Here is a 25,738-nt window from a genome sequence, read left to right as displayed (position 1 = left end):
CCGGAGCCTGTGCTCCGCAACGGGAGGGGCCACAACGGTGAGAGGCCCGCGTACAGCCAAAAAAAAAAAAAAAAAAACTGTTCACTGTCATCTCCTCTACTAGAGGGAATTAAAGCTGGCCTGTTAAGTTGCCTGACAGGACCACTAAATGTCTAAATTGGGAATCGACTATATTCTATCCAATTTAACCCTCTCTGTTAACACAGGGAAACAGAGGTCCAGGGAGTTCGAGAAAGTTGCCCAGAGACAGACAACTACTTTTGAGCTGGGCCAATTGTAAGACCAGGGTTCCTTTCACTAACCAACATCTTTTCATTTATGTGGCCTTTCACAGTTTACCAAGCACCTCCTCAGCTCCATGGCCTCATTTATTGTACTATATCCATGAGCTTACAGAGGTGGCTTTTGGGAGATTTTCTGCATCCTCAGACCAGTGTTGCAATAGCTTATTCTATACTGACCCTTAAATTTAAAAAATATATATGTACACACACATGTAAATGTGTGTGTACCTATATATGCACATATGGAAGACACGGCACCACATCTCCCTGTGTCACCCCATGCGGGCCACACCCTGGCAGTCACAAAGCACAAAGAGAAAATGGTCTTCGGTTTCAGAATTCCCGAGTTGCCACTGATGCTTCAATACTAAAGGGCTTAGAAATGTTTACACTTTCAAGAGGAGTAGGAATGTTTTAGGCTTCCCTTTAATGAGTCTCATTTTGAGACAGGATGGCAAGGTTGGCCAGCCACTCTTCATGTAGTTTTTGTACTAAGTCTTTCAGAGAATGAATGGTGAAGCCAATTCATTTCTCCTCCTGGAATTTGTCCTTCTTCTTTTTCTCTGTTGTGAGGTTATATTTTAAAGGTATGGGCATACAGACATGAAAGATACGGGCTATCACGTGAGGGAGGAAATCAGACAATAAATCAAAAGAAACCTACGGAAATTAAAAATCTGAACTCAGGGGCAGGGCAGGAGGCGACACGGTCTTTTCACAGAGCCGTTACACATAATGCAACTGTCCTCAAAAGCAGGAATGGAGAAGACTAGCCATTCAGCTGCAGAAGGAAGCTGGGGTCTTGGCTTTAGAGCTTTCAATGTCTTTAGCATTAGGCTGGGCAGCAAGTGCCTTTTCCAGAGTAGGCCAGAGAAGATAAGTCCAGTTTGGTTTTTAAGGCTTGGGTCAGCTCTGTGGCCAGCAGCTCGTGGAGGGACACACCGTCGTGGGAGTACACCCAGTTTCTCCCAGTCCAGTCGTAACGCTTGGGGCTGCTGGATGGTGAAGATAACCAGATTTGCTTGTTTGGGGTCTGCTTGTTGATCACGTACATTCCTAGATCTCCACCCAGTTTAATTGTTAAAACACCACTCCCAAAGGAGACCTCATAGCCTTCAAATGTGTAAGGTTTGTCTGCAAGGTCTTCAAAGAGCTCTGCTAAGGAGTCCAGCGTCTCCTCGGCCAGTCTTTCATAGGTGGTATCGTCCAGAGGGCCAGCGTCACCCAAAGTTCCTGTTGTCCTCAAATCCATCCAACAGACACACTGCTTTTTGACATTCAGGATCTGGTTGAGGCAGCAGAGGCTCGGACTGGGCTGGCTGGGTGTGCTGGCCGCGGTGGTCTCGGTGCGCAGGCCCCGGCAGCCGTAGAGCCGGGGGTCCTTCGTTGGCCGCGAGGCTACGGCGCGGGCCTGGGCAGAGCCCGGGGGCGCCGAGCAGGGCAAGAGGCTGGCAGCCGCTCGGCGCCCAAGCGTCCACATGCTCCTCGTGATCTGCGGCCGCTTATTTTGGCCTCTTAATAAGGCTGCCCTCAGAACTGTCCTGACGCTGGTGGGTGTGTCATTTAGCATATGCTGATGTATCACAACGAGCGTATAATGAGGCTCAAGGTCCATTGGAAGTTGAATTTTCCACCACCTTGGACCTAGTTTGTTCTAACCAGTTTATGTCATATCCTCAACGGCTAAGTCATTCTTTTAAAGGTTGTGCCCTGCCCCCTTCCCTCCTGTTTCATCTTCTTTCGCTTAGCATGTTTTTGAGGTTCTTCCAAGTTGTAGCATGTATTAATACTTTGTCCCTTTTAATGGCCGAATAATATTCCATTGTATGGACACGCCATAGTTTGTCCATTCATTTGGGTTGTTTTCACCTTTTGGCTATTGTGAATAATACTGCTATAGACATTTGTGTTCAAGTTTCCACGTGGACATATGTTTTCATTTCCCTTGGGTATCTACCTAAGAGTGGAATTGCTGGCTCATATGGTAATTCTATGTTTAACTTTCTGATGAACTGCCAAACTGTTTTCCACAGGAATGATGCACTGAGCTGCTGCCCATGGAACTCACTGGCCTTATCACATACTCACCCAGTTCATGGAAGTGCAGGAGATCTGTGAAGACTTAGTTTTGGCTCCAGATTTAGCAAAATAATAAATTAAAAGATAATCTGAAAACTCTCTTACAACAAAAATCCAGACTGCTGGTCAAATTAAAATTTTTAAAGTATTAAAATTTTTAAATTGTACCTATTTTTGAATGTATAATAGGGGTCTGTGGTACATAGTCCAAAAGGTATTAAAAAGTAAGTGAAAAGAAAGAATCTGTTCCCCACCTACCCAGTCTCTTCCCCAGAGGCAACTACCATTCCTAATGTCTTGTGTATCTTTCCTGAGTTAATTGGTAATTTTGCAAGCATATACATATATATTAATAAAAATTATTTTAAATGCAGAGCAGAGGTAAAAGAAAACAGGAAGTGGGACTTCCCTGGTGGCACAGTGGTTAAGAATCTGCCTGCCAATGCAGGGGACACGGGTTCAAACCCTGGTCTGGGAAGATCCCACATGCCGCGGAGCAACTAAGCCCATGCGCCAACAACTAATGAACCTGTGCTCTAGAGCCTGCGAGCCACAACTACTGAAGCCTGCGTGCCACAACTACTGAAGCCCGCGCGCCTAGAGCCCGTGCTCCACAACAAGAGAAGCCACCACGATGAGAAGCCTGAGCACCGCAATGAAGGGTAGCCGCCGCTCCCCGCAACTAGAGAAAGCCCGCATGCAGCAAAGAGGACCCAACGCGGCCAAAAATAAAAATAAATTTAAAAATTAATTAATTAAAAAGAAAACAGGAAGTCCCCAGATGCCAGAAATGAAAAGAGAACTGAAAAACAGCATGGGGAGCGCTTGAGCTGCCTAAGAGGCTACCCAGGAATTTAGGAGTTTAATGCTCATGTGGGCAGAGGACCTTGATCCCAGGGGAGGCAGAGAATTGGAACGGAGGCCCCTACAAAGCCCTGGAAACCTCAAAGAGCTGAACCTTCAGCGAAAAGCTGGGCTAGAAAAAAATTCACCCGCCAGCATAGGGTGAAATAAGGAGGCTTATCTCTTTTGTCCAATGGGAAAAGTGCTTCCCCCAAGACTCAGTCTGGGCCTGCATTTTGCACAGGGTTGGCTCTAAATTTACACCACTTGCATGATCTGGGGAACCAGGCAGAGAAATGAGTGTAAATATTCCCCCTGAGCCATGGAAGTCAAGTCTGGCCCTTCCTCACCTGGCACTGTCTTCACAGGTAAAAGAATGAGGCCAGAACTTTATTCAGTACCAGGCTGATTGCTATACAATTTCCTCTTGCCCTTTACCCCTGAACGTCCCCAGAGCCCTGCTGCTCCTGCTGCTGCAACCCCAAGATTCCCCTGCATTCAGGCCCAAAGGACGAGGACTTGTGTTACCCAGCAGGGTGTCCCGTGTGAACGGTGAGCTTGTCCACTCTAGCTGACTTCCATTTCTGCTTCTGTGCTCTGTATGGACAGAATCTCCATTGGTCTGATTAACATCCTCCCAGTAACGGGGCCACCTTCCTTGCTTTTCTGCTCCAAATCCAAAGTGGGCATCCTGGTGGATGAGAGAGGGATGTGTGTCAGCAGGCTGAATCCTGTCCTCATCCCACCTCCCCTCATTCAACATCGAGGGTGACAGGCTGCCTCCTGGAGCTGGGAGGAGAACGGAGCTCACCTTCCCCAGAGGAGACAGACACTGAACACACAGAGGGACCCCGGAGCCCAGAAAAGACAGCACCAGCTAGCTGATTCTCATCATATTGGAGGAAGAGAGAGGATTCCCTAGGGAGACAAGAAGAGGGCATTCCAGGCAGAGGGAACAGCGTCTGAAAAGGCATGAAGCAGATGGTGTGTTTGGGGAACACTGAGAAGCCCATGGTGTGAGCCTGGGACAGAGGAGGGGAGGGGGGGAGGGGTCAGACCATGCCAGGTCTTGGAAGCCAGACAGGAGCTTTTTTTTTTTTTTAAAGTAGCACTTAAATTAGTGTAATTGAATCATTGGAGGAAGGTGTGTATTCAGCAGGGGATGGCGATCCTAGAGGCCGTCTTAGAATTGCACCTACTGCACTCACCAGTGCCAAAGTGAAAGCTTTGCTTGTCTGCTGGTGCCTGACTTCTGTCCTCCCCTATGTGACAGAGGATGTCACAAGCCTGCACCTGACATTAATTAATTAATTTATTTTTGCTGTGTTGGGTCTTCGTTTCTGTGTGAGGGCTTTCTCTAGTTGTGGCAAGTGGGGGCCACTCTTCATCGCAGTGCGCGGGCCTCTCACTATCGTGGCCTCTCCCATTGTGGAGCACAGGCTCCAGACGCGCAGGCTCAGTAGTTGTGGCTCACGGGCCTAGTTGCTCTGCGGCATGTGGGATCTTCCCAGACCAGGGCTCAAACCCGTGTCCCCTGCATCGGCAGGCAGATTCTCAACCACTGCGCCACCAGGGAAGCCCGACAGGAGCTTTTAAACTCTATGCTGAAGGCATAGCAGGGAAAAGTTTTAAGTGAGGAAAGGACAAGAATCTTTAACTGGGTCACAGGTGTGCAAGGCACAGAACAGAGCCACGAGCCCCTGGGATGGATACTGACCCTTTTATCCAGCCTGTTGCCCTGAGTGTACCTGAGGAAAGTGGGGCTGATCACCAGGACCTGGGGAAGAAGGGGGAGAGGGCCAACCTGGGGCCCTTCCCACAGCAGCCCGAAGCTACATCTTCCTGCCTCTCATCCCCTTACCTCGTCTTTTCTATCTTCCATTCTACTAGGGAACTGGACCATCTTCCAAAATCTAAGGAAGAAGTAGGAGGTGGGGGAGTTTCAGCAGCCCCTGAGACCTGCAAAGGTCCTGCAGGTGCTCTCAATAAGCCAGCAGAGGGTCTCCCTGGAGCCCCCTCTGTCATCCCCTGCAAGTGACCTCTCCTTACCCCCCCATACTAAGAATGTCTGGGTTCCCAGACCATCACCTCTTCACTCAGAGCATCTGAAGTCCATGCCAGAACAAAGAGCCTCAGGAGCAGCAGGTCCAGCTGCCTCCAAGAACCCTGGTCCCTGTCATTCCGGAGGGAGACGGACTGTCCTGTGGTTTGGTTCCCCAGCATCTCGAAGCCCTGAATAGGGACTTGGTTCATCCTGGGAAGGAAAGCAGAAACTGACAAAACTCTGGGGGCAGGCCTGGACGTCCAGTCCCCTTCCCCCTCCTCAGTGCCCACCTGGAGACCACGGTGTGATTGGCACTCTTGCCGAGGCTGGCAGCCCAAAGGATCTTCGAGTTCCCCACCGATGCACAAGTTCCACAGAAGAGATCAAAATGGCTCACCAAGGTCCTGGGAATCACCTTGAACAGCTTCTCCCGCACTCTGCCCAGCTCGCTTGCTGAGTTCATGCCCTGAAAACAGCAGGAGGGAGGAGATTGGGGGTTGAGATCCAGGTATGGGCCCCCAGTGGAAGGAAAGCAGAGCTAGGTGGGTGAGACCTCCATCCAGAGGTCAGGGGTTGAGGCTGTGAAGATAGGAGGCACACGAAGCCAGGGCCGAGGGCAGGAGTTTGGGCCAGGAAGTGGGAGGTGGGCTGGGCCTGGGAAGGACGGGATGGGCTGGCCCAGTGTTGACCACTGACCGACCACGAGAGCACAGCGTCAGGGCTGGTGGGCTCTGCTGCTCCCATGAGGTGCCCCATCGTCTTCTCGTAACCTACATCAAACCAGTTCCCTCCGGCCGTGTGGTGGCAGACAGAGTCGTTGAGGGTCCCGGATGGGCAGCCATATTTCCTGAACTTGAACGGAGGGCAGCTGCAACGCCATGGTACCACCTTCATCCATTTTTCGTGCGGTGCCGATTCCGGCTTCAGATCCAGGCAGGGGGCCATCAGCCACAAGATGAGCATCAAGAAGATGCACAGGACAAAAATCTGCCAGCAGCACTTCATGTCTGGCCCAGGCAAAGGCTCCAGTGGCAGGCAGCTGACTGGCTCCTCTACCTGGGACTGGGAGGGGTGAGGAACTGAGGCCACAGATAGCCCCCCAACCCTCTGTCTTGTTGGCTTCCACGGCTCCCCAGCCCTCCACACCACACCTCCTCCCAACCCCTCATCTCCCACTTCCCTATCCATTTGCTCCCCTCCAAAGGGGACTCTGGCTGGGCCTGGGATGGGAGGTGTGAGAGCAGAGAGATAACATATGGTGTGTGCCCTATCCTCCCTGCAGGAGGAAGGCTGAGCTCTCAGTGGGGTCCTCAGTGCCACTGGGTATATCATGGCTCTCATCACAAAGTACACATTGTGACCTCCCTCCTTTAGGCACAAAGCCACCACCCTAGCCTGTCTGTTACACACAAGCTGCCTGCACTGAGTGCAAGATGCACGCGGATAGAGACTGACCTTGACTGTCTTCTTTACCTCCGAATCCCTAAGACTGAGAATCATGTAATAAATATTTACAGGAAACAGGAACAGAGTGGAGAGGGAACCCTAGATACTATTTATGTGTGAAGCCCCCTCTCCAATAATGTATCTTCGGCTCAGGCCTCTCTTCTCTTCTCTAGACCCCATACCCAGCAGCCTGTCGCACCTCAGCTTAGATGTCTCAGAGACCTGTCACCCTGAGCAAGCCGGAGACAGAACTCATGATGCTCCCTTTAAACCAACCCCTTCCCAAGACTTCTCTATCTCAACAGATGTTCCTCCATTCAGCCTGTTGCGGAAGCCAGAAACCCATGCGCTATCCTTGACTCCTCCCTCTCCTATGATTTCCAAATCATTTTTTAAAATTTATTTATTTTATTTATTTATTTTTGGCTGCATTGGGTCTTCAGTGCGGCGAGCGGGGCTATTCTTCCTTGCGGTGTGCGGGCTTCTCATTGCGGTGGCTTCTCTTATTGCGGAGCAAGGGCTCTAGAGCACGGGCTCAGTAGTTGTGGCGCACAGGCTTAGTTGCTCCACGGCATGTGGGATCTTCCCGGACCAGGGCTCGAACCCGTGTCCCCTGCATTCTCAGGCGGATTCTTAACCACTGCGGCACCAGGGAAGCCCTCCCAATCATTTTTAATCTATTTGTTTCTATCTCCAAACCACCTTCTTCATCTCCAGTGTCACTCCCTTAATTCAATCTTGGCCTGTGGAATATGTTAAAAAACAAAATGAAAAATTTTGAGTTGTTTTTAAGGTTTCAGAAGACAAGGAGGGTCAGAAATCATGCAATTTTACTTTTAAATCAAAATGTTTTCTTCCATAGGAGGAGAACAGTAAAACAGTTATCATAACTAGTGAAAATCTGCACTGGGTATTTTATAGATTAAAAAAAATTCACCAAAAAGTCTGAGTAAGGGACTTCCTTGGTGGTGAATTTTCAAATTCTTAATGGTGTCATTTGAAGTGCAGAAACTTTAATCTTGGTGGAGTCCAATTTATTATGTGGATCATGCCTTTGTATCATATGATTTGCCTAACCCAGGATCATGACGGGTTAGGGGTTACCTAGGTTCAACATAGTTTAGTGGTCAAGCCAATGATTGGTTGTAGGTTATGCTTAATTAAACAACTTGAGCTTGTAAGTCTTCGGCCCTTTACCAGTGGATCTCCATGTGGTTTGGAGAACACATTGACAATTCAGGCAGTTTACAAATTCACCCCCCTTTTGCTTTCTGCACGCTCGGGGTCTCACATTCAGCCAGGGATGACTAGATATCTAGGACACTCTCCAATCTCTCCTGAGCATGTGTATAGGCTTATGCAAGTGGGCAGCCTTCCCGACCACCAGGGATGCATGAACGCTTATTAAGACCCACTATGGCTATCTTGTTCCCAGATTTCTCTGTTAAATTTCTGGCTGGCTTACTGGTCTGTTGCTTGTTCCAACCAGTATCATGACCTCAGGATAGCTGCAGGGTTGGCTTTCCTTGACTGCTTGCCACTAGATTGCTATTATTTTCAACAACACCCACAGGCAAGGGTTTTCCAAGCTCTGCTCCAAATCAAATCGGCCCCTTCCAAGGGCAAACCTCCTAGTGCTCACAAACGTCACCACTCTGGTAGGACTGTCACCACAGAACTGGAGTGGGGAAGATGGGAGCAGTCACTGCCTAAAATGCCATGAAATCTCATTGTTCTTACTGAGCTTTGATAGGTTCTCTCAGATAAATGCTTCTCAACTTGACGTATGCCTTTGGTCAATTTCCAGAGTCCTAAGGTGATTGCTATGGCACTTTTGTATAGTTTCATCGTTTTTTTTTTTAAAGATCTTTTTTTTTAAATTTATTTATTTATGGCTGTGTTGGGTCTTCGTTTCTGTGTGAGGGCTTTCTCTAGTTGTGGCAAGCGGGGGCCACTCTTCATAGTGGTACACGGGCCTCTCACTATCGCGGCCTCTCTTGTTGCGGAGCACAGGCTCCAGACGTGCAGGCTCAGTAACTGTGGCTCACGGGCCCAATTGCTCCGCGGCATGTGGGATCTTCCCAGACCAGGGCTTGAACCCATGTCCCCTGCATTTGCAGGCAGATTCTCAACCACTGCGCCACCAGGGAAGCCCCCATCATTGTTTTTTTAAAAAGAGGATTTGCTGGGCTTCTCAGTCATTCTGGAAGCCCCATCCCTTAACCAATATGCTCTCAAACCACTGTTAATTTTTCTCTTCTATTATTATAAAATATTTCAAGGACACTGACAGCACTAGAGTTATAACTAACAGCACTAGAGTTATGAATATGACATTATATTCATTATATAATGAACATAATGACATTCATGTAGCCACTATCCATTTTTTTTCAGATCTTAACATTTTCTCTGTTTTTGGTGTTCTGGTGTCTAGGTGTGAATATAAGCTTATTTGTTCCATTTGAATAGATTCAGCTTTCTTGAATATGAAAACTCATGCCTTTCATCAATTCTGGCTAATTCTCAGTCATATCTTCCCAATATTGCCTCTCCCTCATTCTCACTACTTGCTCCTACTAGAACTCCTATTAGTCATATGTTGGATTTCTTCATTCTGAAACTTTTATATCTATGATCTTATTTTTCTATACTACATGCTGGGTAATTTTTCCAACTCTTTCAGTTCCATATTTCTCTCTTTAATTTTGTCTAATTGGCGGCTTAACTCACTGATTTTTGAACTTAAATTACTATATTTTTCATTTCTAGAAATTATTTTACATTTAAATTTATTTTCAAGTATTCCTTCTTCATTACATTTTTATTGTTTCTTAAATATCTTTACGGCTTCCCTGGTGGCGCAGTGGTTAAGAGTCCGCCTGCCGATGCAGGGGACACAGGTTCGTGCCCCGGTCTGGGAAGATCCCACATGCCGCGGAGCAGCTAGGCCCGTGAGCCATGGCCGCTGAGCCTGCGCGTCCGGAGCCTGTGCTCCGCAACGGGAGAGGCCACAACAGTGAGAGGCCCGCGTACCACAAAAAAAAAAAAAAAAAAAAAAATCTTTAATCACTATAAACTTACTGCTTTATAGTTTTTATCTGAAAGTTCTATGATCTCAAGTTGATAAGCATCTAATCATGCTGATGATGTTGTCTGTGAATCTTGATCATGCTGGATTGTGTCCTCATATGTTTGTAACGTTAGATCAGGTGCTCATTTTTAGCAGGGTTTTATCCTTGAGAATGCTATGTGGCTTAAATTGTGTGTGTTCCCTCAGAGCAGTTTCATGTTTGCATCTGCCAGGTACCCTCAATTTTATGTTAATTTCTCTGCTTTGGAGCTTTCAGACTAAGCAGAGAATATAAATCCAAACCTCAAATGTGAGGACAGGCCTGTGATTATGATGTCACGGCAATGCTTAATTTTTCTGTGCTCTTGCGTTCCTATCCGGGACACAGGTTGAGACAATCTCAAGCCTTCTCTTTTTCTTCCTATACAAGTGGATAATTTTTTTCCAGACTAACCTTTTCCTATGGGTCTAGCTCTGTCGGGACTCCATCTTTTTATTGAGGCCTCATCTGGCTGTCATCTCCTCTCTATGTAGGCATCAATATCCAATACCCAAAGAAGACCCCCACCCCTAGCTATTGGGTTGGCCAAAAACTTTTTGACCAACCCAATATTTTGACAATGATTATAAGGCAAGTACAATATGGTCATGGGACAGTTCAGGCCATTTTACCGTGCTCAGGCTGTTTCGGTAAAATCAACCCCAGAGGCCCTGGCTCCTAGAGTACTTTGAGGTCCAGAAGAAATGGGTTGGAATCAGGCCCTGCCATTAATTCCTGTGATCTAGGGCAAGTTACTTAGCTTCTCCAGGCCACAGTTTCTCCTTCAGAAAATGGATATAAAAGTCACACCTGGGCTTCCCTGGTGGCGCAGTGGTTGAGAGTCCGACTGCCGATGCAGGGGTCACGGGTTCGTGCCCCGGTCCGGGAAGATCCCACATGCCGCAGAGCGGCTGGGCCTGTGAGCCATGGCCGCTGGGCCTGCGCGTCCAGAGCCTGTGCTCCGCAACGGGAGAGACCACAACAGTGAGAGGCCCGCGTACTGCAAAAAAAAAAAAAAAAAAAAAAAAAAAAAGTCACACCTACTTTACAGAGGTGATTCTCAAGCTGTAACTGCAGGGAATCACCTGGGAGCCATTCCTAGAGTTTCTGATTCATCAGGTTTGTGTCGGGGCACGATAACTTGCATTTCTAACCAATTCCAGGTGATAATGGGGCTGCCGCTTGGGGAGACTGAAAACCACTGTTCTAGGAGCTTCCAAGTTCCAAGAGTCTCATGTGAAACTCGAGGCGCAGTTCCTGGCGCAAGGCAAGCGAATGCTGCTATTACTGTGTCTACCCGGCGGAGTCCTCCTCCGGGGACCCTGTTCCGCAGAAGACCTACCCCCCCACCCCGCCTTCCCTCGCTCCCTTACCGCTGGAGCCCTCTTTAGCCGCTGGACAGTAGTGCCGACAGCACGGATGGGCGGGGCGGCCTGCGTGAGAACGAGGACGAAGGGTGGGGCCGAGCGCACGCATTGCTGCGCCTGCGTGCAGAGAGGGGGCGTGGCTCAAGCTCGGCCGGAAGCGGGAGGCTGCAGGGGCGGGCAGGCGGGCGGGCAGGTTGGTGTCCTCTTTCCGGCTGGTCCCCATGGAGGCGCTGGGGAAGCTGAAGCAGTTCGATGCCTACCCCAAGACTCTGGAGGACTTCCGGGTCAAGACCTGCGGGGGCGCCACGGGTAGGCCGTGGCGGGGTCGGGGTGGCGGGGAGTGGGGTGTCCTAGAGGTTGGCTGGGGCGCCTGGAACCTGCCCGGCCTGCCAGGGGCTGAGGAAGAGGAACAGAGGCCCTCCTGACCCTCGCTCCCTGCCCGCAGTGACCATTGTCAGTGGCCTTCTCATGCTGCTACTGTTCCTGTCCGAGCTGCAGTATTACCTCACCACTGAGGTAAGGGGCGGGGCCTAGTACGTGGGCGGGGCTTGGCGTTCTAGAGGTAGGCGCTTTAGGGGATGGGAATGGGGAAAAAGAGGCTTGGGGCCAAATCTTACTGAGGTCGTCCTGCCCCAGGTGCATCCTGAACTCTACGTGGACAAGTCACGGGGAGATAAACTGAAGATCAACATCAATGTGCTTTTTCCACACATGCCGTGTGCCTGTGAGTACCTCACCATGGGTGGGAGTTGCAAGTCCCAGGGTTCTCAGGTGGGCTTCCAGGTTCACACCTCCAGCCTTAGGTTCTGGACAGGACTCCAGGACAACCTCCTTCCCCTAATCCACTGCTGCCCCAAGACAAGCCCAGCATCCCCATTACCCTCCAAAACCCAGATTCCCTTGCCCTTAGGTTCCCAGTACCTTACCCTGATTTCCTGCTTCCAGATCTGAGCATTGATGCCATGGATGTTGCTGGGGAGCAGCAGCTGGATGTGGAACACAACCTGTTCAAAAAACGGCTAGATAAGGATGGCTTTCCCGTGAGCTCAGAGGCGGAACGTCATGGTAACTGGGGGGAAGAGACCACATCTCAAATCCCAGAGCTGGACAAGCCCAAGCACTACCTTCTGGCAAGTGGGCTGTGACCGGCCCAGTGACAAATGAAACATCTAAGACCCAGAGAAGTCAAGTGGCTTGCCTAGGGTCCCCCAGCTATTAAGAATCAGAGTGGGCTGAAATCCAGTATTCTAGCCTAGTATTGAGAAGAGTACTCTTCAGGGCTGTCATTCTCAGAGGTCCCCAATCCCTGCCTGTTGTGGTCTGAGTAACAGAAGTTTGAGGATGGATCCTATGTGCTGTTGCCTTGGCAGAACTCCTCTAGGTGGACCCACGCTTCTCTGGGTGTTGCTTCCCTGTCCCATAGACTGACTTCAGCCCTGAATGCTCTTCCCTCTTGGAATGAAGGATGGCTTAAGGTTGAGTTTGTTCTTGGGTTAGATTGCCTGCGTTCGGATGTAGCTTCGTCTCTTGCCGTCTGTGACCTCAGCTATTAAGTGGTGATAAACAGGTGTACCCACCACGTGGAATTGTAGGATCAAATGAAGTAATATGTGTACAATGCCTAGTACAGAGTGTCTGTTCACTTTTAGCTTCCTTTCTTCTCTCTGGGTGTCCTCCCAATGCCTCCATTAAGTCAGTTTTCCTCCATAACAAAACCTTCCTGAAAGCTATGATTTTTCACACCTTAGGGATTCCTCTGTTGGTGAGCTTTATCATTTATTTGTTCAACAAATATATGTTGAACACCAGTAAAACCAATAGAATTGGCTGTAGGATTGGATGTTGGGTCAAGGTTGATTCCAAGGCTTTGGTCTGAGGAAATGAATGACTTGATGACCAGAAAGGAGGAAGAGGATTTGTGTGTGTAGGTGGGAGAGGTGGGGGAATATATATCCACTACTGCGTAACAAGTAACCCCCAAAGTTAGTGACTTAACACAACAAACATTTTTTTTCAGTTTCTATGGGTCAGGAATTCAGGAGTGACTTGGTTGGCTGTTCTGACCATTGGAGTTGGCAACACGGAGGTCACTGGAGACTGAAAGGATTAGTTTTGATACTGTTGGGGATGAAAATCTAACCAAAGAGTAGAAAAGGAAGTGGAGACATCAAGTACAGATGACCCTTCCAGGAGTCTTGCTGTGAGACAGAGTGGAGAAGTAGGGTGGAGGCTGGAAGAGAGTGCAAACGGGTTGGTAGGTTTGGTGTTGAGATTAAGTGAGGTTCTGTTGCTTCTCTTTTTAGTGGAAATTGAAAGCAAAGTCATTAGCTAAGAGTGGAGAAAGGGGAAGGGATTTTGGAAGCCCAAGGAAAGGGGAAAAGATAGAAATTAGTCATCGTGGGGAATGGGATAGTGAACTGATTATTGAAAGAAAGTAGGATTGCCAGGCAGTCTTAAGGGAGGCACAGGAAAGAAGTAGGCACAGGGAGTTGAACGCAACTAGGATTTGAGTTTTGCTAGACTTGTACGACAAAGGGAGAGAGGAACAAATGACTTGTGATTATGTGCAAGAGAATAATTGCAGCAGTGGACCAGAGAATTTATTTTCCAGCCTTGTAGAGATATAATTGAAATATACCATCGTGTAAGTTTAAGGTATACAACATGATGATTTAACATACATATTTGTTATAAGATGATTACCACAATAGGGTTCGCTAACACATCCACTACCTCACAGTTACCTTTTTTGTGTATGTGGTGAGAACATTTAAGATGTACTCTCAGGGGCTTCCCTGGTGGTGCAGTGGTTGAGAGTCCACCTGCCGATGCAGGGGACACGGGTTCGTGCCCCGGTCTGGGAAGATCCCACATGCCACGGAGCAGCTGGGCCCGTGAGCCATGGCCACTGAGCCTGCGCGTCCGGAGCCTCTGCTCCGCAGCGGGAGAGGCCTGCGTACCGCAAAAAAAAAAAAAAAAAAAAGATGTACTCTCAGCAACTTTCAAGTATACAGTACAATATTGTTAACTATAGTCACCATGCTGTACATTAGATCCCTAGAACTTATTCATCTTATAAGTGAAAGTCTGTACCCTTTGACCAACATTTCCCCATCTCCCCTATACCCCAGCCCCTGGCAGCCACCTGTCTACTCTCTGTTTCTATGAATTTGTTTTTTTTAGATTCTACATATAAATGAGATCATACAGTATTTGTCTTTCTCTATCTGACTTATTTCCCTTAATATAATGGCCACAAGGTTTATCCATGTTGTTGCAAATGGTAGGATTTCCTTCTTTTTAATGACTGAATAATATTCCAATATATGTATATGATATATATAAAATATTCTAATATATATGATATATGTAATCTTCATTATATATATACACACCATATATATATACACACCATATATATATATACACACCATACACACACACACACACACACACACACACACACACACACACAAACAAACCACTTTTTCCTTATCCATTCATCTGCTGAGGGACACTTAGGTTGTTTTTTGTCTTGGTTGTTGTGAATAATGCTGCAATAAACATGGGAATACAGATATCTCTTCAAGATACTGATTTCTTTTCTTTTTTTGTATCTATACCCAGAAATGGGAGTGCTGGAACAAATGGTAGTTCTATTTTCAGTTTTTTGAGGAACTTCCATATTGTTTTCCATAATGGCTGTACCAATTTACACTCCCACCAACAGTGCACAAGTGTTCCCTTTTCTCCACTTTCTCATCAATACTTACTTCATTTTTGTTTTTGTTTTTTCTAATAATAGATATTCTAACAGGTGTGAGGTGATATCTTGTGGTTTTCATTTGCATTTCTCTGATGATTAGTGTTGTTAAGCACCTTTTCATGTTCCTGTTGACCACCTGTATGTCTTCTTTTGAAAAATGTCTATTCAAGTCCTTTGCCCATTTTTAATTGAATAAATTTATTTTTTTGCTGTTGAGTTATATGAGTTCCTTACATGTTTTAGATATTAACCCCTTATCAGATATATCATTTGCAAATATTTCTCCCATTCCATAGATTGTCTTTTCATTTTGTTAATTGTTTCTTTGCTGTGCAGAAGCTATTTACTTTGATGTAGTTGCACTTATTTTTACTTTTGTTGCCTGTGCTTTTGGTGTCATGTCCAAAAAACCATTGCCAAGACCAATATCAAGGAGTTCTTTCCCTATGTTTTCTTCTAGGAGTTTTATGGTATCAAGTCTTACATTTAATTCTTTAATCCATTTTGAGTTAATTTTTGTGAGGGGTATAATTTCAATCTTTTACATGTGAATATCCAGTTTTCCTGGCACCATTTATTGACGAGACTGTTCATTCCTCATTCGGACCATAAAATTTAAACACGGAGGGAAGTGACGATGTGAAGGGGTGATAGTGTCAGTGGTGTCAAAGAATTGGTAGATTCTGGGTACCAGAGAGAGTGATGTGGGAAAATGAGGATAAGATTGAAGATTGGGATACTTGAAATTGAATTTTGGAAGGTTTGTAGTAACTGGTAATAACTGAGTATGGAAATGCGTGGCTGAGGTTGGATGACAAAAATAGATTATTGGAGGACAGGAGATCAGGGTATTGAATATTGAAATCACCAGTTATGTTGAGGTAGTTAAAGGCAGGGAGCCAGGTGCAGAGAGAGCAGTCTGAGGACAAGCGCCATGGTTAAGGGCTTACGCTTTGGATTTAGAGCTGAAATCTGCCACTTACTGTGTTGCATTGGGCGAAATCACTTTTCATCTCTGAGCCTCAGCACCGTCTCAGGTACTATGCGGATAATAACCTCCATCTTCACAGGCATTGTGGGGTTGAAAAGAGACAGTATATGTAAAGTACACCGACCTGTACTCAGCTAATATTTAGTATTCACTGTTATTGTTTTATTACTATTACCGTTATTAAAAGAAATAATATACGTGTAGAAATGCTTAGTGCCTGACACATAGTATACATGATGTAAATATTAGCTGTTATAATGTTTATTAACCCAAAGGGCCCATGCAAGGGTTAGGGGTATAGATTTCACTGTGCCTGCCCCCAGCTGATGCCCCTGCCTCTGCCCTCCCCTTAGAGCTCGGGAAAGTTGAGATGAAGGTGTTTGACCCTGATTCCCTGGACCCTAATCGCTGTGAGAGCTGCTATGGTGCCGAGACGGAAGACATCAAGTGAGCCAGGGTCGGGGGTCGGGGTGGGGGGTGGGGAGCTGGGCCCCCATCAGGTGCTTTTTGTCAGTCATCCTCAGCCTTTGTTGGACTCTGTGGTTTAGACCAAGAATTTAGACCGGACGGGACAGGCTGCAGCCTTGGTCCCTGATCCTGGTGCAGGCGACTGAGGCTCTGTGGCCAGGCCCTACCTGGGGCTGCAGAGCTGGGGACGAAGTTGAAGTGGTCCTTGCTCTGGTTCAGAGGTAGTCTCTGGAGTCCAGCTGCCTGGGTTCTACCCATGGGTCCTTGGGCCAAGCTATGTAACCCTCTCTTGTGAAGGGGGACCATAATGGCACCTTTCTCATAAGAGTCACATAAGGAATATGTATGTAAAGCAGTGAGATGGAGGGCCCAGCACAGGTTATTAATTAAGCCTTCCATATATGATAACTGCTGGTTTGTTTCTCAGGCCCTGACCCATGAGAGGCTGATTCACCAGGTCTAGGGCAGGGCCTGGGAATATGTAGTTTTAAAAAAATTTTTAGGTAAAATATATATGACATAAAATTTACCATTTTAACCATTTTCATATGTGCAGTCCAGTGGTATTAACTACATTCATAGCATTGTGCAGCCATCACCACAATCTGATCTAAAACTTTTCATCACCCCAAAGAAAATGGGAATATGTATTTTTAACAGTCCTGCTGCCACTGAGGAAACATACTTTGAGAACACTGGATGGTCAGGGCTGAGGCTGGCAGAGGCTTCATTAGTGGGCAGAACTGCTTTATTTCCCAAGGTGCCGGCACTGTTCTGTGCCTCTTTGACATTCTCCCCCTGCACCTCGTCCCTTACAGGTGCTGTAACTCCTGTGAGGATGTGCGGGAGGCATATCGCCGTCGAGGCTGGGCCTTCAAGAACCCAGACACTATTGAGCAGTGCCGGCGAGAGGGCTTCAGCCAGAAGATGCAGGAGCAGAAGAATGAAGGCTGCCAGGTGTACGGCTTCTTGGAAGTCAACAAGGTACAGGAGGAGCCGAGGCGGGACAGGGCCAGCTAGGCTGTGGGTTGGCCCCACTCCACTGTGAATCAAGGGGACAAAGGGAAGGGAGGAAACGGCTGGAGAATGAGAGGGCATCTCCCCTACAGGTGGCGGGAAACTTCCACTTTGCCCCCGGGAAGAGCTTCCAGCAGTCCCACGTGCACGGTAAGTGACCCGACATCAGCTGGGAGCTTTAGCCCCTGAACACCTGGCGAGTTTGAGTGCCCCTTCGGCTGCCTCCTGCTCTTTTGTCTTTGGCCCAGAGCAGACCCTGAACCCAGGGCAGCAGTTTGGTAAACAGTTAAGAGCACAGGCTGAGGAGCCAGACTGCCTGGCTTCAGATTTCAGTTTTAGACCTTACAGGCTGTCTGAAACTTTGAGAAATTTCCTTAACTTTTTGAGCTTCAGTTTCCTCCTTTTTAAAGTGGGGCTGATAGTACTCATCTCCTATGCTGTTTGGGCAGGTTAAAGATGATAGCACAGAGCCTGGCTTGTGGTAGGTACTTATTTAAATGGTAGCCCCCAGTATCAGATGACCTGTGTGTGAGGCTTTGGGGGAAGCAGAGCTGGTTTGGAACCCAGGTTCTGCCTCTTCCATGCTGTGTCGTATTTAGTACGTATTGAGCCCTACTCAATTTCTTCTTCTATAAAATGGGCCTGAGATAGTGCCTACCTTACAGGGTTGTTCACAAGGGTGAATAAATGAGATTTATTCTCATTCATTTATTCATTCGTACATTCACTAGATATTTAGTAATCACCTGTTGTGCGCCATGTGCTAGTCTAGGTGCTAAGGATACAGCAGTGATCAAAACAAAGTCCCTGGGACTTCCCTGGTGGCACAGTGGTTAAGAATCCACCTGCCAATGCAGGTGACACGGGTTCTATCCCTGGTCCAGGAAGATCCCACATGCCGCGGAGCAGCTAAGCCCGTGTGCCACAAATACTGAGCCTGCGCTCTAGAGCCTGGGAGCCACAACTACTGAAGCCTGTGTGCCTAGAGCCTGTGCTGCGCAACAGGAGAAGCCACCGCAATGAGAAGCCTGTGCACCACAATGAAGAGTAGCCCCCACTCACCACAACTAGAGAAAGCCCACACGCAGCAACGAAGACCCAATGCAGCCAAAAAAAAATTTTTTTAATGAAAAAAAAAGTCCCTGCCCTCAGAACATTCTAGTAAAGAAACAGACAATAAATAAGTATGTAAAATGTATATCAGATGCTATTAGGTAACTCAAACCCAAAAAAGGCAGGATAAGGATGATGGGGCCGAGAGGTTGGGTGAGACGGTGTGTGAGTACCATTCCATATCGGGTGGTCAGGGGAAGACTCTGATGGATGACATTTGAGTGAAGACCTGAAGAAAGTGAAGGGACCGGCCATGTGGATGACGGGGGTGAGGTGTTTCAAGCAGAGAGAATAGCAAGTGCAAATCCCTAAGGCAGGAATGTGCTTGGTGAACTCAGGGCACAGTGAGGAAGTGAGGGTGGCCGGAGCACAGTTAGCAGAGCTGCGTGGTTAGCAGTAAGATGAGGGAGGTAACAGGGCCCAGGAGGGCACTGCAGGGACTCGGGCTGCTGCTCTGCATGAGATGGAAGGCTGTCGTGGGGCTCTGAAGAAGAGGCACGTGATCTGACTTAATTTTGAAAAGACAGGCAGCCCTCTGCTCTGTGGAGAAGACAGCAGGCCCGGGTGGGGGGTGTGGCGGAGGAGGACAGAGGCAGAGAGGCCGATCAGGAGGGGTGCAGGCACCAGGTGATGGGGGCGGGGCCAGAGTGGTGGTAGATGTGGTGAGAAGTGACTGCGGGTATTTTGAAGGTGGAGCTGCTGATGGATGCGAAGGTGAGAGAAAGAGGAGTCAAGATGACTCCGAAGTTTTCTACTTGAGTAGCGAGAAGGATGAAATTACCATTTAGTGATGGCGGATGACTCAGAGGAACAGGTTTAGATGGTTGGAGTGGGGGGCATAAAGCCACTTTCAACATGTTCGGACCAGTGGGATGTGGGTGTCCTTTTAGACACCTCAGATGTCAAGTAAGAAGTTGGCCATTCAAGTTTGGAGTTTAGGGGAGAGGTCTGGCCTAGAAATACAAATGTTGGAGTCATCAGTGTATTAAAACCATGGGACTGAATGAATCACCTTCTGGGTGGAGGTGAGGGTAGATGGAGAACAGGAGAGCTCAGGAGCCTAAGCGCCGGGCCCCAGCATTAGAGGACAGGGCATCAGGAAGAAGCAGCAGAGGAGACTGCTAAGAAACACCGAGGAGATGAGAGTGTGAACCAGACATCCTGAAAGCCAAGGGATGAAAGTGTTTCCAGAACCATATCAGATGCTTCTGGACATCAAGTACAACGACCATTGGGTGTATAACGTGGCAGTGGTCATTGTGACCTTAACAGAGCAGTTCGGGTGAAGTGCCAGGAAGCACCACTGAGTGGTTCAGGAGGGAATGGGAGAGGAGTGGAGCCAGTGAGCAGAGGCGGCGCTTGTGGGCTTTGTTCTAAAGGGAAGGGAGAGAGTGGGCTGTGGCTGGAGGGAAATGTGGAGTCACGGGGGGTTTTGTAAGATGTGTGATGTAGCAGTGTGTTAATATGCTGTCGGAAGTTACCTCCTGAAGAGAGCAGAAGCGATGCTCTGGAGATGAGAGAGACATTTACTGGAGTGAAGTCCTTGAGGAGGAAAAGGAAGACAGAATGTAGTGCCTTAGAGGTGTAGAAAGCCCCAACTTGACAACAGGAGGAAGGGCAGATCTACACAGGTTTGGGTAGGTTGGCAGCTGAAATCACCAGGATTTGTGACAGGACCATCGTATGGGAGAGCGTGACAGTGGCTACAACTCTTGAGAACTGGCATGGGAGGACTGACCGGCAGTTCTGTGTGGATCTCCAGCAAACAGATGGGGATGGGAGGTGGTATAGTGTTCCAGGAGCTGCAGACCTGGAGACTTTTAGGGAAGATCAAGGGACAGTGATCTGGAAATGGCATTAAGGAGCAAGGAGGACCTCTCTTAAGGCCAAGGAGGAGGACGGGTGTGGGAGAGAAATAGTCACTGCTTGGGGTCTGCAAGGGAAATAGTGCTCTCAAGGGAGAGCTGGGCTGCCGCCAGAGCACAAGGTGGAGGGAAGGTTTGGAGGTTGAAGATGTTGAGGTTTTGCTGATGAGTAACAGGGCACGTGGAAGGGTCTGGGAGGGATGGGAGTCGGGATTATACTAAGGGAATGTACAGAGCTACATGGTGACAAGAGTCCAGGGGATGAGAGATGACCTGGCAGTCCTGAGCTGCCCGGTGACGAAGGACAGCAGGAGTAACAAGCCTGATGGAGATGGCCCTGCTGGTCTTTAAGGCAGTCGGGGATGAGGCTGAGTGTTGGAGAGGAGCAGGCAGGTGGATCTGGAGGGGGCCGGAGAAGGGTGGTCTTACTGGGATTAGGAAGACGATCAGCGTGGAGCTGTGGGCGCAGGGCCTGCAGGTGGTGTGTCTCTGCTTCTCTGTCTGGGCTGTTGTCATAGTCAGGGAGCCCAGGGCAAAAGGCACTCCATATCCTAGAAGGATGTTCGAAACACAGAACTACAGTTGCCTGAGGCCAGAGGCTGAATTGAAGGCCTGGGAGCTAGTTTCTGACATTATGTTGATTGGGGAAGAAAAGGGGAAGATTGTAAAGTTTACCAAGTACTTTCCCATCTTAGATCCTGCCTGGTCCTCAGGACAGCCCTGTGCAGAGGGGAACACCAAGGCTCAGAGAGGACAAGTGATTTGCCCAAGGGCACACAGCTAGGAAAGTGACTCTGGGCTCTAGGTCTTTTGTTCTTCCTAAGCCACCATACTTCTGCCCCCAAGCCCCCTTGCCTTCTTCTCTGGCCAGGGAAGGGCTCCTTTGGGGAGGGGACCAGGAGGAGGCTTGTTAGCTGAGTCCAGACCCTGCTGCTGAGGCAGGAATATCCAGTCTTCCCTTCTACCACATATCTTGGTCTGTAATTCTTGTAGTTCTTGTTGTGAAGCTCTGAATCTTTTTTCTCTTCCTCCCTTCTCTCTTCTTCCCTCCCCCATGCTGCAGTACATGCTGTGGAGAGTAAGTGGCCCTGCCCTCCCAGGGAGGCCAAGCCCCCATTTCTGGGGCAGCCTGCCCTCCCAGGATGGGCGGAGGTGTGGATGGGATGGCTGCCCGGTGACTATAAAAAGCAGTGGGATGTATCTTTTAGGTGGGGTTCCTTGTAGCAGGGAGGGATCAGGGTTAGAGGGCAGGAAGAGCTTGTTCTGGAACAGAGGGTGCAGGTTGCCTGTGGGATTTCCTTTGGTGGGTTGAGGGTGAGGGCAGAGGAGGCAGGGAAAGAGCTTGGACCACATTCTCAGGTCCCACCTCACTCTGGGGTTCAGTGATTGGCCATCGGCTCTCGTTAAACCTGAGTCAGTGGGTTTTCTTTCCTGAGATGCAGGCAGGGCCTTGGTGGGAGCAAAGGCCTGGAGTGATGCCCGTGAAGGGCTCCCTGTGTATGTGAGGGAGGAAGTGGGGCCTGTGGAGGGCATGGACTCTCACGCAGGCCTGCGGCAGGCCCTCTGGCTGCCCTCAAGCAGGGCCAGACTGGTGAGTGAATGAGGGGTAGAGGACGAGCCAGGTGGGTCACAGTCCAGAGGGAGGAGTGAGGAGGCCCAGGCGAGGGTGTGGGGAGCCTGCTCCGTCTGCTGACATCTTCTCCCTTCTCTCCTAGTCCATGACCTGCAGAGCTTTGGCCTCGACAATGTACGTACCAGGTAGAAACCATGGAGGGCGGGTGGAGGTGGAAGCGTGCTGCTGCCTTCATTCTCTGTAGAGACATCCTGGGGTGGGGAGCAGATACAGAAAAATAAACCACGTTCTGACAGGGGGTGCGGTCCGAGGGTACTGGCGGTGACTTTTGAACTGAGATCCGCGTGGGCTGGAAACGGGATGGGCTTAGACAAGAGCATCCGGGAAGAGGGAGCCTTGGGGTGAGGTCAGGAGGGTTGGGGCACTTCTAAGGAACAACAGGGCCATGTGGTTGGATGAGGATGAGGCTGGAGGGTTGGCAGGCCGGCCGGGGGGTCTGGACTTTCTCCCAAGCAGTTGGGAGGCTGTTGGCTTACCTTAAGCAGGGTTATGACATAATCAGATTTGTACTTTTTAAAAAGATCCCTCTAATGGCTGTTTGATCTAGACAGGAGCAGGACAGGCGCCGGAGCTGGGAGATCTGGGGCGCCTCCAGGCAAAGCCAGCACCTGCCACACAGGGCCCATGTCCAGTCTGTGCTTGGCTAATGGGTGGGTGCAGCCAGAGCCTCAAACTCTGGAGCCCCAGGAGCCCCCAGACCCTGACGAAGGACTTCCTAGGTGGGGTGGGGGTGCCTGTCTCAAGCAGGTTCTCCTAGGCAGGGCCCAGCCCTTGGCCCATCTCTACACACCCACTCCCCAGACCCAGGTGCCCCTGTCTGCTCCTGTCTGAAGAGCCTTTGAGAGCGAGGGGCCTTTCGGGGCCTCGAGTGCTCCAAGACCCAGGAGCTGGTGTTGCTTGCAGATCAACATGACCCACTACATCCAGCACCTGTCATTTGGGGAGGACTACCCGGGCATTGTGAACCCCCTGGACCACACCAACGTCACTGCACCCCAAGGTACCAGCCTGGGAGGTAGCCCCCAGCTACCCAAGCCCTGCCTGCACCCACGCCCAGTGCCCTCTTCTCCCTGCAGCCTCCATGATGTTCCAGTACTTTGTGAAGGTGGTGCCCACGGTGTACATGAAGGTAGATGGGGAGGTGAGTCTGAGGGAGCTCAGACATCCGGGCACCCTCGTGGTGCCAGGCACCTGAGTTCCTTCAAGCTGGGAAGTGGAGTCCTGCTCTTATCCCCATATGATGGGTGACAAGGTGAGGCTCAGAGAGGGTAGGTGATTTGCCCTCACAGCCAGAGCTCAGGCCCCAGGCTGTCAGATTTCAAAGCGCTTTTCCTACTTGCCCAAAGTACCTCCATCCACTCCTCCCGTGTCCACTCTCTGTCTGCCTCACTGTCCCCCGTTATCTGCCCTGAGCCAGGAGCTAGCAAGGTCAGCCCTCCCATGCCCCTTCCTCCCGTCTCTGCTGTGGCCTGTGGAGCAGTATCTCCGCAGACTGGTAGAATGCAAGGGACTGAGCAGAGAGGAAGTCAGGCCCAGCCTCGCCAGGAGCTTGTGGTACAGCCTTGTTGCTTCTCGCCCCTGGAGCCCCATTGAGAGGGTCCACCAAACGTAGCTGGGATTGAGAAACTGTAAAGAGCTGGTGACTGGAGGGGAAGCTGGGATGGTCAGGCTGGGAGAGGGCATCTAGGTGGTCCCCAGGCCTTGCAGTGTTTGTTTCCAACGTGGGGCCTCGTTTTCTCCTCCACACAGTCAAGGCACTGCAACACCAGGGGTAGGAGCAGGGGTGGGGCGGCAGGGTTGGGAGCCAGGTCATAGACCCAGCCCTGGCCCAGGCTCCCCTCCCGTCCCAGGTGCTGAGGACAAATCAGTTCTCTGTGACCAGACATGAGAAGGTCGCCAATGGGCTGATGGGCGATCAGGGGCTTCCTGGAGTCTTCGTGCTGTACGAGCTCTCGCCCATGATGGTGAAGCTGACGGAGAAGCACAGGTGAGGGCAGGGAAAGGGAGGGGCCTGGGCCGGCAGGGAGCGGGGTGCCTGCTGACCCTCCCCCACCCCTCTGCCAGGTCCTTCACACACTTCCTGACAGGCGTGTGCGCTATCATCGGGGGCATGTTCACAGGTTAGAAGCTCGAGGGTGTCTGTCTGGGGTTCAGGGCTTGGTGGGGAGTGTAAAGCTTGACTCCCTCCCACTAGGTTTTGGTTGAGGGAGGAGGGGCACTTCAAGGGCCAAGGTGGGGGATGCTGGCCTGGCCAGTCAGGTGACAAGGCCCGGAGGTCAAGCCAAGAGCCCACCTGGGCCAGTGCCAGCCCTCGTCTCTCTCCCCAGTGGCCGGACTCATCGACTCTCTCATCTACCACTCGGCTCGAGCCATCCAGAAGAAAATTGATCTAGGGAAGACAACATAGTTGTCCGTCCTTCCCCCCCAACAAGTCCCTGTTTTCCTTTGGCCTTATGGTCATTTTCACAGCCTCTTACCCCACCCACCCCGCACACCCTCTCTGCAAAGAGTCAGTTGCTGCCCCAGGTTGGTAAATCTATTGATTGTGATAGTACTCGCTGGTCTCTGTGTGGTTCTTGGGTCTGGCTGGAGCGTGGGAACAACCCTCATCACAGCCACTTATCAAAGGCAGTCAGGACTGACTTTGCAGAGCCAGGTGCCCCTGGGAGCCCCACGTGGACGTCCCTGCTTAATAGGACTTGATTCAAACCAGACTGATGTTCACTCCACAGCCCCATCATCAGTCCCTCCCACCGTGGCCTTCAGGCCTTTTGGGTTCAGCCCCAGAGCTTAGATGGACCTGTCCAGGATGAGCTTCCTGGAGTCATCCTGGCCCCCAGCCTTGTGAGTTTCTGACCCCACTGGTAATAGGCCCTGGCTGCAGGCTGGGGATTGCCACCTCAGTGGTGGCTAAAGCTGGGGCCCCTCCCTGCCACCCTGGGCTCAGTCACCTGATCCCCTCCTGCTCACTGACCCTGCGACCTGCCAAGTGCCTGCTGGCTCCTGGTGCCCAGAAGGGTACAGCCAGGTCCTTTGCAATTTCCTGGGTGGACACAGAACTGAAAAACGGGGAGGGAAGGTAGCAGTGGCCATTCTGAAGCAGGGCTAGCATCAGACTCTGGCTCTGGACCTAGTCAGGCCTTCCCATTACAGCCCTTAAGATGTGTGGGGAACCGGCCCTGAGACCTCACCACTGCACAGCCCAGGCAACCAGGGACATTAGTAGCTGGTCAGTTCAGCCAGTCATTTCTCAGGGAGTTTCAGTGTAAGACAGTAGTGAGGGGAGAAGCGGAGGACAGAAAGCAGAGTAGGGCAATGACAGCAAAACTTCTGGAGGCAGCCGGACATGAGACCCAGCTCTGATGTGGCCACTTACGAGCTGTGACCTTGGACGTGTTATTGGTGGGCCCTTGTCTCATTTATGAATTGCGGGTGATATTGTCAGCTGTAGTGAGCCTTGTTTTTTTGGTCACCTGGGAACCATTCCCCCTTGTTAAGGTATCCTGGGTTTCCTCTGGGAACCTCCCTGCCCACTGTCTGCTTGTGTGATTTGGGAAGAGGGCTGATCTCCCACCCTAAGCCCCAGGGGAGGGCCCCAATCAGCATATCCCATCCCACACCCACACCCCAGTGACCCAGAGCAAGCTAGCATCTGTCAGGCCTAGGAAAGCTTTCTTTCCTTCCGGACATGCGTATGGGGAGATGTGGG

At 49.9% G+C, this 25,738-nt stretch overlaps 2 protein-coding genes, 1 long non-coding RNA gene and 1 pseudogene across 3 annotated transcripts; 1 reads left to right on the top strand and 3 right to left on the bottom strand.

Moving 5' to 3' along the window:
- Positions 1-895: 895 nt before the first annotated feature.
- On the bottom strand, positions 896-1,854 carry LOC132438514 (frataxin, mitochondrial pseudogene; annotated as a pseudogene).
- Positions 1,855-5,092: 3,238 nt separating this feature from the next.
- C15H20orf173 (chromosome 15 C20orf173 homolog) lies at positions 5,093-6,255 on the bottom strand. Its single transcript, XM_060032735.1, has 4 exons — positions 5,947-6,255; positions 5,541-5,716; positions 5,295-5,460; positions 5,093-5,119 (listed from the first exon to the last, which is right to left on the bottom strand). Exons 1-4 carry the CDS (start codon positions 6,253-6,255, stop codon positions 5,093-5,095), a joined length of 678 nt encoding a protein of 225 aa, XP_059888718.1.
- A 1,132-nt stretch (positions 6,256-7,387) lies between these two features.
- On the bottom strand, positions 7,388-11,288 carry LOC132438512 (uncharacterized). Its single transcript, XR_009522204.1, has 3 exons — positions 11,183-11,288; positions 10,620-10,809; positions 7,388-7,439 (listed from the first exon to the last, which is right to left on the bottom strand). It is a non-coding gene; the product is annotated as an uncharacterized lncRNA (long non-coding RNA).
- Positions 11,289-11,330: 42 nt separating this feature from the next.
- Positions 11,331-24,583, top strand: ERGIC3 (ERGIC and golgi 3). Its single transcript, XM_060032734.1, has 13 exons — positions 11,331-11,485; positions 11,622-11,692; positions 11,813-11,900; positions 12,122-12,241; positions 16,287-16,380; positions 17,220-17,385; positions 17,511-17,568; positions 22,112-22,143; positions 22,933-23,029; positions 23,106-23,170; positions 23,880-24,016; positions 24,094-24,149; positions 24,357-24,583. The coding sequence occupies exons 1-13, from the start codon at positions 11,398-11,400 to the stop codon at positions 24,434-24,436; spliced, it is 1,152 nt and encodes a 383-aa protein (XP_059888717.1). The 5' UTR covers positions 11,331-11,397; the 3' UTR covers positions 24,437-24,583.
- Positions 24,584-25,738: the final 1,155 nt, after the last annotated feature.

This window comes from Delphinus delphis, chromosome 15 (assembly GCF_949987515.2).
Source record: "Delphinus delphis chromosome 15, mDelDel1.2, whole genome shotgun sequence".
Classification (NCBI taxonomy): domain Eukaryota; kingdom Metazoa; phylum Chordata; class Mammalia; order Artiodactyla; family Delphinidae; genus Delphinus; species Delphinus delphis.
The sequence above is the reverse complement of the archived record's forward strand: the minus strand, read 5'-3'. Positions and strand labels throughout refer to the sequence as shown.

Coding starts and splice junctions, on each gene's coding strand:
- C15H20orf173 (XM_060032735.1), bottom strand. CDS start 6,255: ATGAAGTGCTGCTGGCAGATTTTTGTCCTGTGCATCTTCTTGATGCTC. Junction 5,717..5,946: donor ACGCTGTGCTCTCGTGGTCG/GTCAGTGGTCAA, acceptor TGCTGTTTTCAG/GGCATGAACTCAGCAAGCGA. Junction 5,120..5,294: donor CAGATGCTCTGAGTGAAGAG/GTGATGGTCTGG, acceptor CTTCTTCCTTAG/ATTTTGGAAGATGGTCCAGT.
- ERGIC3 (XM_060032734.1), top strand. CDS start 11,398: ATGGAGGCGCTGGGGAAGCTGAAGCAGTTCGATGCCTACCCCAAGACT. Junction 22,144..22,932: donor AGAGCTTTGGCCTCGACAAT/GTACGTACCAGG, acceptor TGTTGCTTGCAG/ATCAACATGACCCACTACAT. Junction 24,017..24,093: donor AAGCTGACGGAGAAGCACAG/GTGAGGGCAGGG, acceptor CCCCTCTGCCAG/GTCCTTCACACACTTCCTGA.